The 14,874-nt window shown below is 44.0% G+C and overlaps 1 protein-coding gene across 2 annotated transcripts in view; it reads left to right on the top strand.

Moving 5' to 3' along the window:
• The first annotated feature begins 12,676 nt into the window (after positions 1–12,676).
• LOC110508072 (syntaxin-1A) overlaps positions 12,677–14,874 on the top strand; it is a 190,720-nt gene continuing 188,522 nt past the window's right edge. For both annotated transcript variants that reach the window (XM_036965669.1, XM_036965670.1), the window contains exon 1: positions 12,677–13,149. In XM_036965669.1, the coding sequence (XP_036821564.1) occupies positions 13,117–13,149 (33 nt within the window). In that variant the 5' untranslated portion in view covers positions 12,677–13,116. The remainder of the gene's footprint in view (positions 13,150–14,874) is intronic.

Below are 14,874 nucleotides of genomic sequence, written 5' to 3' on the forward strand. Positions count from 1 at the left end.
TGGAGGCTGTTATAGCAGCAATGTTCCAACATCTAGTGGAAAGCCTTCCCAGAAGAGTGGAGGCTGTTATAGCAGCAATGTTCCAACATCTAGTGGAAAGCCTTCCCAGAAGAGTGGAGGCTGTTATAGCAGCAATGTTTCAACATCTAGTGGAAAGCCTTCCCAGAAGAGTGGAGGCTGTTATAGCAGCAATGTTCCAACATCTAGTGGAAAGCCTTCCCAGAAGAGTGGAGGCTGTTACAGCAGCAAGTGGGGACCAACTCCATATTAATGCCCATGACTTTGGAATGAGATGTTCAACGAGTAGGTGTCCACATACTTTTGGTCATGTAGTGCATCATGGGTATATTGTGACTGACTGATCTACAAATAATATCAAGTAGTTATTTATAATGCAAGGTGATTTGTAGATCAGTCAGTCTAGACCTTAAAATTGTCTGCAATGTTAAACAACCCCATTATCAAACTCTGACTGAACCCATAGAACCAGTTATGAGGTCGTCATCTGAGAACTCTAAAAGTAACCACAATTCAGTTTTGTCGTCATAATTTACTCTTATGCTTTCTTTTACTTAATATATTATCTTATGTTGTCTATAACTGTTCTGTACTCTTGTCATGTTTTGTGTGGACCCCAGGAACAGTAGCTGCTACATTTGCTGTAGCTAATAGGGATCCTAATAAATGAAAACATCTCTGTATAAACAATTCATTGTGGTTTGATTGAGTTTTTAAGAATACCTTGACCATGTATGTGTGGCTATAATCAATTGTGTAGGAACGAAGAAGGTTAAACGCCTGGTATCAATTCTGATAATGACACTATGGAGAGAAGGGCCCATTGACGACATCAGTATCTGGTGTTCTTCTTAAATGTCAGTGGTTTGCTGTGAGAAGGACCCGTGGAGAGGGAAACCACCAGTCCAAAAACACAACCTCAACAGGCAGGCAGGGACAGGTTGGTTAAGATCTATTTCAGGACCTGGTGATAGTGAAGAAGACCCCTGACCACTCATGGCCAGCAGCACCCATACAATCAGGACCCGGTGATAGTGAAGATGACCCCTGACCACTCATGGCCAGCAGCACCCATTCAATCAGGACCCGGTGATAGTGAAGAAGACCATTGACCACTCATGGCCAGCAGCACCCATTCAATCAGGACCCGGCGATAATGAAGATGACCCCTGACCCCTCATGGCCAGCAGCACCCATACAATCAGGACCCGGTGATAGTGAAGATGACCCCTGACCACTCATAGCCAGCAGCACCCATACAATCAGGACCCGGCGATAGTGAAGATGACCCCTGACCCCTCATGGCCAGCAGCACCCATACAATCAGGACCCGGTGATAGTGAAGATGACCCCTGACCCCTCATGGCCAGCAGCACCCCTACAATCAGGACCTGGTGATACTGAAGAAGACCCCTGACCACTCATGGCCAGCAGCACCCCTACAGTAATCTCCAACATCTTCCCCAGCTTCCACTGCTTATAATCGTGCTGCTGTATCTGCTGGTACTGGGCCCTTCTGGCCCTCAGGTCCTTCTCCCTCTGCAGCTGCTCTCCATAGTGAGCTGAGGTGAACCAAAGGTTTCAGGGTGAAAGGTGGCCATGACAACACCTCTGCTATTCCAACAAGTCATCCTGTGTACTGTTATTACTAGTTTACCCTGGGACATAGGCTATACACTGGGCAGAACAGTTGCTCATTTGATGGAGGGTTGAGCATCAATGTCTAATAAAAGTAAATCACAAATTGAACAAACTTGAGGTAATGTCCCATTACCCAGTCTGTTCTCATGTTTTAGGCTAAAAAGTATTTGAGCTCTGTGCTCTTAACTCCATTCATTCAAGGGCATTATATCTTTGAGGTTTTCATTTTCCGGTTCCCAGGAACTTGCCCGAATGTCCATTGTTGACACCTGCTGACATTTGTAAATCCGCTGTGGGGTTACCTTGCCTCTACAGGTTCTGGCTCCAATTATAGAACCTGCTGCTACTGACATCGTTCTGTTTTCTTGACCTTTGGCGCAGCGGAGGGAATGAGTCCGTGCGTTTCTGATAGTTGAAAATCTGTACGCTTCGCTCCCCAATCTCCGGCTGACCTCCATTCTCCGGTAGCAGCAGGTACAGCGACCATGGAGAAAATACAGGGGTGGTATCCGGTAAAATGTATAGCAGACACATGAGAGTCGATGGAAATGTTAAGTGGTCACAAAAACGTATTCTGACATCCAATTATATAAGAGGAATTGAGGCTTGAACGTTATCAAATGTCACCTCTTCCTCTCGGGTATTATGTAAAGAGTTTGCGATAGTCTGTGCAACTGAATTTTTCGTATGATTTAAAATTGGGTTTATATATGCATTTAATTCAAGTTTTAGTTGTTGAAGTCGTTTCTGAAAGTATTTTTAAATTTTAAACTGTGGCTGCCTCCTTAAATCACTGTTTGGCGCAGACATTCTACGTCATACGGACATGTCGAGCCCCAGCTCCATCCAGACATCAGAACAACTTATTTTGGTTTCAATGGATCGCTGTTGGATAACTTGTATTAAACCAAAGAAGAAGAAAAAACATGGCCTCAAGTTGTCGAAAACCAGAGCATAATGCCCCGCTTAAAAACGGTTAGTATGACATGTTCACTGGTTTTAAAGACAGTAATGAGAGCTAGCTAGCGCCCTGTTAGCCGCTAACTGTAGGAAGACTTAACGTTTGCTAAGTTTGTTCTCTAGTGATCTGCTCTCAAATACCTACATACCAAGTGACTGGTCATTAATTTAGTGCATTGTGTGTACTACATTTGGGGTTTTAGGCTGGGTTTATGTATAGCTAGCTAAACACTCTACTGATGTACAATGGACTTTATACATTTGATTGATACAGCACTTAACTTCTTCTGTTTTGATTTCTACTCATTATGCAGTTCTACAACGAAGAGGAGGACAAGAAATATTTTCAAAAGTGAGTCCAGAGTTTGACAATGACCTCTTATGGGCTGCATGTGAATCACTGTGTTTTGAATACAAGTCGTTGCATTTAACATTTACATACTGATCAGAGGCTGTCCTTGATATAATTGTTTTTAACCTTTATTTAACTAGGCAAGTCAGTTGAGAACAAATTCTTATTTTCAATGACGGCCTAGGAACAGTGGGTTAACTGCCTTGCAACCTTCCGGTTACTAGTCCAACGCTCTAACCACTAGGCTACCCTATCGCCCCATAGAAGCTATCAGAATCTGTTTGAGACATAGTAGAATGTAATATGATTAAAGGTAACCAACAGTTAATCAACAGTTCAAGAATTTCCTCATTGATTTCCAGTTCTTGGGTGATTGAGATCCAGGGCCAGATGTCCTAGAGGGCTGTGGAGCTGCTGAACCTGCCTGAGGACCAGCCCTGTATCCTGCTAGATGGGCCAGGTGTCCTAGAGGGCTGTGGAGCTGCTGAACCTGCCTGAGGACCAGCCCTGTATCCTGCTAGATGGGCCAGATGTCCTAGAGGGCTGTGGAGCTGCTGAACCTGCCTGAGGAACAGCCCTGTATCCTGCTAGATGGGCATGATGTCCTAGAGGGCTGTGGAGCTGCTGAACCTGCCTGAGGACCAGCCCTGTATCCTGCTAAATGGGCATGATGTCCTAGAGGGCTGTGGAGCCGCTGAACCTGCCTTAAGACCAGCCCTGTATCCTGCTAGATGTGGGGTAGGTGTACTGGCCAGGGGACGTCTGAGGGCTCTCATTAGGACCAGCCCTGTATCCTGCTAGATGTGGGGTAGGTGTACTGGCCAGGGGACGTCTGAGGGCTCTCATTAGGACCAGCCCTGTATCCTGCTAGATGTGGGGTAGGTGTACCGGCCAGGGGACGTCTGAGGGCTCTCATTAGGACCAGCCCTGTATCCTGCTAGATGTGGGGTAGGTGTACCGGCCAGGGGACGTCTGAGGGCTCTCATTAGGACCAGCCCTGTATCCTGCTAGATGTGGGGTAGGTGTACTGGCCAGGGGACGTCTGAGGGCTCTCATTAGGACCAGCCCTGTATCCTGCTAGATGTGGGGTAGGTGTACCGGCCAGGGGACGTCTGAGGGCTCTCATTAGGACCAGCCCTGTATCCTGCTAGATGTGGGGTAGGTGTACGAGCCAGGGGACGTCTGAGGGCTCTCATTAGGACCAGCCCTGTATCCTGCTAGATGTGGGGTAGGTGTACCGGCCAGGGGACGTCTGAGGGCTCTCATTAGGACCAGCCCTGTATCCTGCTAGATGTGGGTTAGGTGTACCGGCCAGGGGACGTCTGAGGGCTCTCATTAGGACCAGCCCTGTATCCTGCTAGATGTGGGGTAGGTGTACCGGCCAGAGGACGTCTGAGGGCTCTCATTAATGTAATAGGTCTGGGTAGGAGAACAAGACATTAAAGCTACTTCAGACTGAGTGTGTGTATATAACTTGTCCCATCCGCGTGTGACTCGGGGCTAAGTGGGGTCTGCCAGGTGGACACGACTTTTAAAATCCTAACATCGCTGAGCCCATCACATTTAAACGACCGTCGCACACTACAAGATTCTTCACTTGGTTACCGATCTGTCTCGCAAAAGAAGAAAAAAAAAGAATGAGATGTGGTTAGATTGTTAACGTATCTAGAATGAGATGTGACTAGATTGTTAACGTATCTAGAATGAGATGTGACTAGATTGTTAACGTATCTAGAATGAGATGTGACTAGATTGTTAACGTATCTAGAATGAGATGTGACTAGATTGTTAACGTATCTAGAATGAGATGTGACTAGATTGTTAACGTACCTAGAATGAGATGTGATTAGATTGTTAACGTATCTAGAATGAGATGTGATTAGATGTGATTAGATTGTTAACGTATCTAGAATGAGATGTGATTAGATTGTTAACGTATCTAGAATGAGATGTGATTAGATTGTTAATGTATCTAGAATGAGATGTGATTAGATTGTTAACGTATCTAGAATGAGATGTGATTAGATTGTTAATGTATCTAGAATGAGATGTGATTAGATTGTTAATGTATCTAGAATGAGATGTGATTAGATTGTTAACGTATCTAGAATGAGATGTGATTAGATTGTTAATGTATCTAGAATGAGATGTGATTAGATTGTTAATGTATCTAGAATGAGATGTGATTAGATTGTTAATGTATCTAGAATGAGATGTGATTAGATTGTTAATGTATCTAGAATGAGATGTGATTAGATTGTTAATGTATCTAGAATGAGATGTGATTAGATTGTTAACGTATCTAGAATGAGATGTGATTAGATTGTTAACGTATCTAGAATGAGATGTGATTAGATTGTTAACGTATCTAGAATGAGATGTGATTAGATTGTTAATGTATCTAGAATGAGATGTGATTAGATTGTTAATGTATCTAGAATGAGATGTGAGATGTAACATTTTGTGTACAGAGCTTGTTAGAGATGTAATGATTTGACCCTTTGGCAAATACAAATGCACACTAGTAGTAAGCATCGCTCCCCAGTTAAAGTGCATAATGATAGCTTCTATGGTGGTCATACTAGCAGTAAGCATCGCTCCCCAATTAAAGTGCATAATGATAGCTTCTATGGTGGTCATACTAGTAGTAAGCATCGCTCCCCAGTTAAAGTGCATAATGATAGCTTCTATGGTGGTCATACTAGCAGTAAGCATCGCTCCCCAGTTAAAGTGCATAATGATAGCTTCTATGGTGGTCATACTAGCAGTAAGCATCGCTCCCCAGTTAAAGTGCATAATGATAGCTTCTATGGTGGTCATACTAGTAGTAAGCATCGCTCCCCAGTTAAAGTGCATAATGATAGCTTCTATGGTGGTCATACTAGTAGTAAGCATCGCTCCCCAGTTAAAGTGCATAATGATAGCTTCTATGGTGGTCATACTAGCAGTAAGCATCGCTCCCCAGTTAAAGTGCATAATGATAGCTTCTATGGTGGTCATACTAACAGTAAGCATCGCTCCCCAGTTAAAGTGCATAATGATAGCTTCTATGGTGGTCATACTAGCAGTAAGCATCGCTCCCCAGTTAAAGTGCATAATGATAGCTTCTATGGTGGTCATACTAGCAGTAAGCATCGCTCCCCAGTTAAAGTGCATAATGATAGCTTCTATGGTGGTCATACTAGCAGTAAGCATCGCTCCCCAGTTAAAGTGCATAATGATAGCTTCTATGGTGGTCATACTAGCAGTAAGCATTGCTCCCCAGTTAAAGTGCATAATGATAGCTTCTATGGTGGTCATACTAACAGTAAGCATCGCTCCCCAGTTAAAGTGCATAATGATAGCTTCTATGGTGGTCATACTAGCAGTAAGCATCGCTCCCCAGTTAAAGTGCATAATGATAGCTTCTATGGTGGTCATACTAGCAGTAAGCATCGCTCCCCAGTTAAAGTGCATAATGATAGCTTCTATGGTGGTCATACTAGCAGTAAGCATCGCTCCCCAGTTAAAGTGCATAATGATAGCTTCTATGGTGGTCATACTAACAGTAAGCATCGCTCCCCAGTTAAAGTGCATAATGATAGCTTCTATGGTGGTCATACTAGCAGTAAGCATCGCTCCCCAGTTAAAGTGCATAATGATAGCTTCTATGGTGGTCATACTAGCAGTAAGCATCGCTCCCCAGTTAAAGTGCATAATGATAGCTTCTATGGTGGTCATACTAGCAGTAAGCATCGCTCCCCAGTTAAAGTGCATAATGATAGCTTCTATGGTGGTCATACTAGCAGTAAGCATCGCTCCCCAGTTAAAGTGCATAATGATAGCTTCTATGGTGGTCATACTAGCAGTAAGCATCGCTCCCCAGTTAAAGTGCATAATGATAGCTTCTATGGTGGTCATACTAACAGTAAGCATCGCTCCCCAGTTAAAGTGCATAATGATTGCTTCTATGGTGGTCATACTAGCAGTAAGTATCGCTCCCCAGTTAAAGTGCATAATGATAGCTTCTATGGTGGTCATACTAGCAGTAAGCATCGCTCCCCAGTTAAAGTGCATAATGATAGCTTCTATGGTGGTCATACTAGCAGTAAGCATCGCTCCCCAGTTAAAGTGCATAATGATAGCTTCTATGGTGGTCATACTAGCAGTAAGTATCGCTCCCCAGTTAAAGTGCATAATGATAGCTTCTATGGTGGTCATACTAGCAGTAAGTATCGCTCCCCAGTTAAAGTGCATAATGAGAGCTTCTATGGTGGTCATACTAGTAGTAAGCATCGCTCCCCAGTTAAAGTGCATAATGATAGCTTCTATGGTGGTCATACTAGTAGTAAGCATCGCTCCCCAGTTAAAGTGCATAATGATAGCTTCTATGGTGGTCATACTAGCAGTAAGCATCGCTCCCCAGTTAAAGTGCATAATGATAGCTTCTATGGTGGTCATACTAGCAGTAAGCATCGCTCCCCAGTTAAAGTGCATAATGATAGCTTCTATGGTGGTCATACTAGTAGTAAGCATCGCTCCCCAGTTAAAGTGCATAATGATAGCTTCTATGGTGGTCATACTAACAGTAAGCATCGCTCCCCAGTTAAAGTGCATAATGATAGCTTCTATGGTGGTCATACTAGCAGTAAGCATCGCTCCCCAGTTAAAGTGCATAATGAGAGCTTCTATGGTGGTCATACTAGTAGTAAGCATCGCTCCCCAGTTAAAGTGCATAATGATAGCTTCTATGGTGGTCATACTAGCAGTAAGCATCGCTCCCCAGTTAAAGTGCATAATGATAGCTTCTATGGTGGTCATACTAGCAGTAAGCATCGCTCCCCAGTTAAAGTGCATAATGAGAGCTTCTATGGTGGTCATACTAACAGTAAGCATCGCTCCCCAGTTAAAGTGCATAATGATAGCTTCTATGGTGGTCATACTAGTAGTAAGCATCGCTCCCCAGTTAAAGTGCATAATGATAGCTTCTATGGTGGTCATACTAGTAGTAAGCATCGCTCCCCAGTTAAAGTGCATAATGATAGCTTCTATGGTGGTCATACTAACAGTAAGCATCGCTCCCCAGTTAAAGTGCATAATGATAGCTTCTATGGTGGTCATACTAGTAGTAAGCATCGCTCCCCAGTTAAAGTGCATAATGATAGCTTCTATGGTGGTCATACTAGCAGTAAGCATCGCTCCCCAGTTAAAGTGCATAATGATAGCTTCTATGGTGGTCATACTAGTAGTAAGCATCGCTCCCCAGTTAAAGTGCATAATGATAGCTTCTATGGTGGTCATACTAGTAGTAAGCATCGCTCCCCAGTTAAAGTGCATAATGATAGCTTCTATGGTGGTCATACTAACAGTAAGCATCGCTCCCCAGTTAAAGTGCATAATGATAGCTTCTATGGTGGTCACACTAGAAATAAAACAAATCCGTTTTGCACTGACCGCTGACAGCTGCTTTAATGAGGAAATGTTTGACTTTAGTATGACTCATATGTGGTTGTCTCACCTAGTTACCTTGAGATGAATGCGCTAACTGCAAGTCTCTCTGGATAAGAGTGTCTGCTAAATTACTCAAGTGTAAAATGTTGTTGGTGCTTGAATGTCAAACTGACATCCTTCTCCTCAGGTTCTTCCTGTGTCTGTTGGTTGGGTTTTCAGGAAGCCTACCCAAGGTGAGGAAAAGAACAGGGCGGTTTTATTTCGATTAGACTATGCAGTCTTGAGTGCTGAACGCTGATGGTTTGTGTTTTCAGGGGTTGGGGTCAGAGACGATGGACAGGAGTGTCCCAAATCAAGTCCAATTCACAGGACGGAGGTAAAGTGATTTAATAAGATTGTCAACTTTAAACATGTTTTAATGCTTAAAACACTGCTTATGTTAAAGAAAATACCTATTAATGAAAGTACTAGGATAGTTGGGTGGATGACATTGGACAGGTCTTTTCCTCAGGTCAGGCCAGGCACATTTCCCTGCCCTGATGAGGTTGAAGGACCCAGATGGACATAGAGGGCTGTCGTCCTGCCTGACTACAGTTACTGCCCGGCAGCTTTTCCTCCTTCTGACATCACATGATCAAGCAGATGGGGATTTGGGAAACTCACTGCTCAGCCTGTAGGGTCTCCACTTGCGCCTGCTGAATAGCTAGCTTTAAGGTGGCGCAATTGGGTCAGCCGCTTCTGTTGGGTTTGCAGTGTTTGCTGGGTTCCAGCCTTGGTATGAGCCGAATCAGGAGGAAGTGGTACTCGTTTAGCAAGCAGCGTGACGTCCTGTACAATCTGTCATGAGACATAGAGCAGATTGAAGTTCAAGTTGAGTAAAAACAACTACAGGTTGATTAGAGCTGAGGTGTCTCGATCCCTTCCTGTGTCTGCTGGTGGTCATTTCCTGTTTGTCTTCGTGAAGATCTCGCTTTAAGAACATGAAGGGCAAGTCTGCAAAGAAGGGAAAAGACTGGATCCTGGAGGGGAGGAGAAGACAGGGCAGGTATGTACCCCTCTGACTACACTGTCTCATTGAGAAGACAGGGCAGGTATGTACCCCTCTGTCTACACTGTCTCATTGAGAAGACAGGGCAGGTATGTACCCCTCTGTCTACACTGTCTCGTTGAGAAGACAGGGCAGGTATGTACCCCTCTGTCTACACTGTCTCATTGGGTGGTGATCCTGTACAGTTCAACATTAGTACCATCAACTTATTACATTCATATAGCTTACAACCCCATTTGGATGAAGCCAGTAGGCTCTGTAACAGAAAGACTGGTCTCTTACTGTCTGTGGTGTGTTCTGTCTCTCAGGGAGGTCCGAGCTGACACAGCGTATACTGCCCGGCAGAGAAGGACTCACTTCTGAACCCGTCAGTCCTGTGTGTTCCGGGCCTGGAGATTCACCCTTATGGAATACTACTGTCCTGTGGACAGAATCTGGACAGAAACTGGCCCATCTTTAGGACATGGACCCAATCCTCTGGACAGAAACTGTCCCCTCTCTAGGACATGGTCCCAATCCTCTGGACAGAAACTGTCCCCTCTCTAGGACATGGTCCCAATCCTCTGGACAGAAACTGGCCCCTCTCTAGGACATGGTCCTATCCTCTGTACAGAAACTGGCCTCTCTCTAGGACATGGTCCCAATCCTCTGGACATAAACTGGCCCCTCTTGGACATGGTCCCAATCCTCTGGACAGAAACTGGGCCCTCTCTAGGACATGGTCCCAATCCTCTGGACATAAACTTGCCCCTCACTAGGACATGGTCCCAATCCTCTGGACAGAAACTGGGCCCTCTCTAGGACATGGTCCCAATCCTCTGGACAGAAACTTGCCCCTCTTGGACATGGTCCCAATCCTCTGGACAGAAACTGGGCCCTCTCTAGGACATGGTCCCAATCCTCTGGACATAAACTGGCCCCTCTTGGACATGGTCCCAATCCTCTGGACAGAAACTGGGCCCTCTCTAGGACATGGTCCCAATCCTCTGGACATAAACTTGCCCCTCACTAGGACATGGTCCCAATCCTCTGGACATAAACTGACCCCTCTCTAGGACATGGTCCCAATCCTCTGGACATAAACTTGCCCCTCTCTAGGACATGATGGACATCAACAGCAAATGGACAGCAAAGAAAATAAATTCCCCTCTCTGATCTTTGACCCATTCTTCTGGACTAGATCATTTCCCCTCTCTGATCTTTGACCCATTCTTCTGGACTAGATCATTTCCCCTCTCTGATCTTTGACCCATTCTTCTGGACTAGATCATTTCCCCTCTCTGATCTTTGACCCATTCTTCTGGACTAGATCATTTCCCCTCTCTGATCTTTGACCCATTCTTCTGGACTAGATCATTTCCCCTCTCTGATCTTTGACCCATTCTTCTGGACTAGATCATTTCCCCTCTCTGATCTTTGACCCATTCTTCTGGACTAGATCATTTCCCCTCTCTGATCTTTGACCCATTCTTCTGGACTAGATCATTTCCCCTCTCTGATCTTTGACCCATTCTTCTGGACTAGATCATTTCCCCTCTCTGATCTTTGACCCATTCTTCTGGACTAGATCATTTCCCCTCTCTGATCTTTGAACCATTCTTCTGGACTAGATCATTTCCCCTCTCTGATCTTTGACCCATTCTTCTGGACTAGATCATTTCCCCTCGAGCTGCATATTCTATTTTAAATGTTTGATGTGGACCTTTTGTTTGAAAGCTTGAATTAAACATGTTCTCTAACATGTCTTTAACTGCACCTGTTGGTAAAGGCCTTGAGAGGAAGCCATTTCACGGTAAGATCAACCAACACCTGTTGGTAAAGGCCTTGTGAGGAAGCCATTTCACGGTAAGGTCAACCAACACCTGTTGGTAAAGGCCTTGAGAGGAAGCCATTTCACGGTAAGGTCAACCAACACCTGTTGGTAAAGGCCTTGTGAGGAAGCCATTTCACGGTAAGGTCAACCAACACCTGTTGGTAAAGGCCTTGTGAGGAAGACATTTCACGGTAAGGTCAACCAACACCTGTTGGTAAAGGCCTTGAGAGGAAGCCATTTCAGGGCATGTGACAAATAAAACTTGATTTGATAGATTTGTTTCATAGGCCCATATCAATCCAAGTGGTTAGTCATGTAATTTAGAGGCCAGTAGTCATGTAATTTAGAGGCCAGTAGTCATGTAATCAGTAGCAGTAGTCATCCCAGTGAATATTCATGTAATTTAGAGGCCAACAGTCATCCCAGTGAATAGTCATGCAATTTAGAGGTCAATAGTCATCCCAGTGAATAGTCATGTAATTTAGAGATCAATAGTCATGTAATTTAGAGGCCAACAGTCATCCCAGTGAATAGTCATGTAATTTAGAGGCCAATAGTCATCCCAGTGGTTAGTTATATAATTTAGAGGCCACTAGTCATCCCAGTGAATAGTCATGTAATTTAGAGATCAATAGTCATGCAATTTAGAGGCCAATAGTCATCCCAGTGAATAGTCATGCAATTTAGAGGCCAATAGTCATGTAATTTAGAGATCAATAGTCATGTAATTTAGAGGCCAACAGTCATCCCAGTGAATAGTCATGTAATTTAGAGATCAATAGTCATGCAATTTAGAGGCCAATAGTCATCCCAGTGAATAGTCATGCAATTTAGAGGCCAATAGTCATGTAATTTAGAGATCAATAGTCAGTTAATTTAGAGGCCAACAGTCATCCCAGTGAATAGTCATGTAATTTAGAGATCAATAGTCATGTAATTTAGAGGCCACTAGTCATCCCAGGCATGTGGGCTACATGTAATTATTTTGAGATATGCCGTATTACATTGTCGATAGTCTCGTTCATCTGAATGCAGTTATTAACTGAACAACACGTGTCTTATCTCTGTAATAATAAACATGTTCTCTACACGTGACTCAGCTCTTCTCCATGCTGTTGGAAGTGTCTGAACGAGATCACTACTGCACAGACACATGACATTGGTAATGAGTCCAAACGATGTATTAATGGCGTAATGTATTTTATAATTTCGCACAAGATACATGCATAATGCATGTATAGATTAGTTCGTACGTAATCGGGTAGCAATCATTAGGAATCGATTAATAAAGTAGGCGACAGCTCGACAATAATTTCAACCCTGCTGTCTTTTATACCGATAGAGGCCGCTCGTGCACAACAAATAGCTTCCTCCAGAAATGACATCCCCACTATCAAGGCTCACTTGGGCGTTATCGTCGTCTAGGCGACGTGTTAAACCGTGTCCATTCCTTGTTATCGCCTGTGGTCTTTTAGGCCAATTTGAATGATTGAGTGGAGGGGTAAAAAAAAGATGTTGCATCAGAATGTATTTTGATATGGGGATATAATCTGTTGCGATGAACACTGGGGATTCATGTGTGAAAAAACGGGTGGCCTAGCCTCACCTTTCAAGCGCGTCAACCCCGAGGGAGTCCCACCTTCCAAAAACACGGACGAGGAAATCACGCTACTAGCTTGCCATCCAGCAGCCGATTGAAGCGCGCACTCGACGTTTGGACACCCTTCTGCTCTTTTTTGCCACCGCTCTTTTGAAGATTTGAGAAAATATCAAGAATAAGCGGGGAAACCATCACCACCACCACATTCATAAAGGGGCGTTACGGAGAGAGTCGGACAAAGTGTAACATAAGTGATGATGAAAGACCGCACGCAAGAACTTCGACAGGCGAGTTGACACTTATTTTTTTGGTCGATCTATAAATAGTCCGTTTATAGTTATCGAAGAAGGAATGGTCACAGTGGCAATTGCATCTGACTGTAGGCTATTGTAGACTATTCAAACGTTTGATGGAATAACTGGACATTATAAATTAGCGGGAATGTCTTAGTGGGAAACATTGTGCCAAGCAACAGTTGTCAAATTGGACTAGATGAGGAAAAAGTATATATTTTTTAAAACAATCTAGCTTACTTTGGATATGACAACTTATTTACTGTATTATTAACCTATGGTGACACAATTGCTTCTGGTTATAATGAAAAAGGTCCTATAAATGAGTTTTTGAGGTGGGGTCTGGGGTGGTACATATATACAGTGTGACCATGTTATCCCATATTACAGACATGTTATCATAAATAACAGCTCCAGCGCCGATTATCGAGGCGTTGCCTGCATTTTTGTCAATAGACAATGAATGAGAGAAACTGGGCTATATTTTCACAGTCCACCGCGAAGAGAGGTTCGAGATGGCCACTCCAGACTCCACATTTGTTTTTCCTGGAATTGCACATTTCCATTGCGCTTTCATCACCATATGGGCGAGCAGCTGGCATGTGGGCACTGGACACCTCACTGCGCGTAACGCTATTACGCGCAAATGTATACAGGACGGTTGACTTATCCATGAGGATTCTCTCTGATATGAATCTCCGTCGAAAGAATGATGTTGAATTTCAACCTGGTAACGACCTGGTAACAAATTCCAAATTCCATTGTAAAGCCACTCTCCAATAGCTGGTGTAGGTGATACTTTTGGTGGGACCCGAAAGAGAGGACACATGGTAGGACCATGGTGTGTCCTGGGTTCTCCAAGGATTTGTGGGATGGTGTTCGAGAGAGAGACGAGGCATTTCATTGCAGTGTCATGTATAGACTCTGTGTTGTTAAGCACTGAGAAAATCCCAGTCCCCTGATTAATACATCTGTGTGTGTATGACAATTGATTTGATTTGGGTAAAAACCTACACAATAATAATGTGTTCCCGGATGATAACACTAAGAAGTATTAATTAAAACACTAATTTCCAGATTGGTCCTTGACGGTAAAATAATCAATCAAGCCCATTTGATTTAATGGCTGTTGTTTTTTACAAACTATTTTTCACCAAGTAAAAACAGCAACCAGGAGAGGGGTTCTAGTTATTTATATAGCCTGCTAGGGGTGTCGTTGACTTTCCCTGTCTGAATATCACCTCTACCTCACTCTTTCTGCACACCTGCTAATCACTGAGCCGCTGTCCCTGATGGTGGAGGGAGGGGTGGCGGTGCAGGAGAGACTGTTGATAGGATGGAACTGACCAATGGTGAATGAATGAAGAACCTTACCACACCTACATTTTGATTGTGTTTTTTCCTTTAAGGTGTTGGAGCAGATTTGCTGTCGGTGTTCGTTATCTCATGTGAGAAGAGGAGTGGGGTGGGTGGGTGTTTGTGTGTGTGTGTACGCACCATCAGACTCTGTCTGAGGGGCCTTGGATCTCACGAGAGTGAGGCTATTGTCAGACCTGTGTAAGTGCCAATTAAGCTGAGGAGAATAGTGGGGAGGAGAGAGGAGAAAACACTGGAAACAATTTACGACTCTGTTTCACCAGAGATCACTGTATGAATTGGCCCCAGAGGGGAATTCACTTCGCTTCCCCCAGACACACTGCCTGTCCCCCTCCCAGAGAC

This window comes from Oncorhynchus mykiss, chromosome 27, assembly GCF_013265735.2.
Source record: "Oncorhynchus mykiss isolate Arlee chromosome 27, USDA_OmykA_1.1, whole genome shotgun sequence".
NCBI classification, from domain to species: domain Eukaryota; kingdom Metazoa; phylum Chordata; class Actinopteri; order Salmoniformes; family Salmonidae; genus Oncorhynchus; species Oncorhynchus mykiss.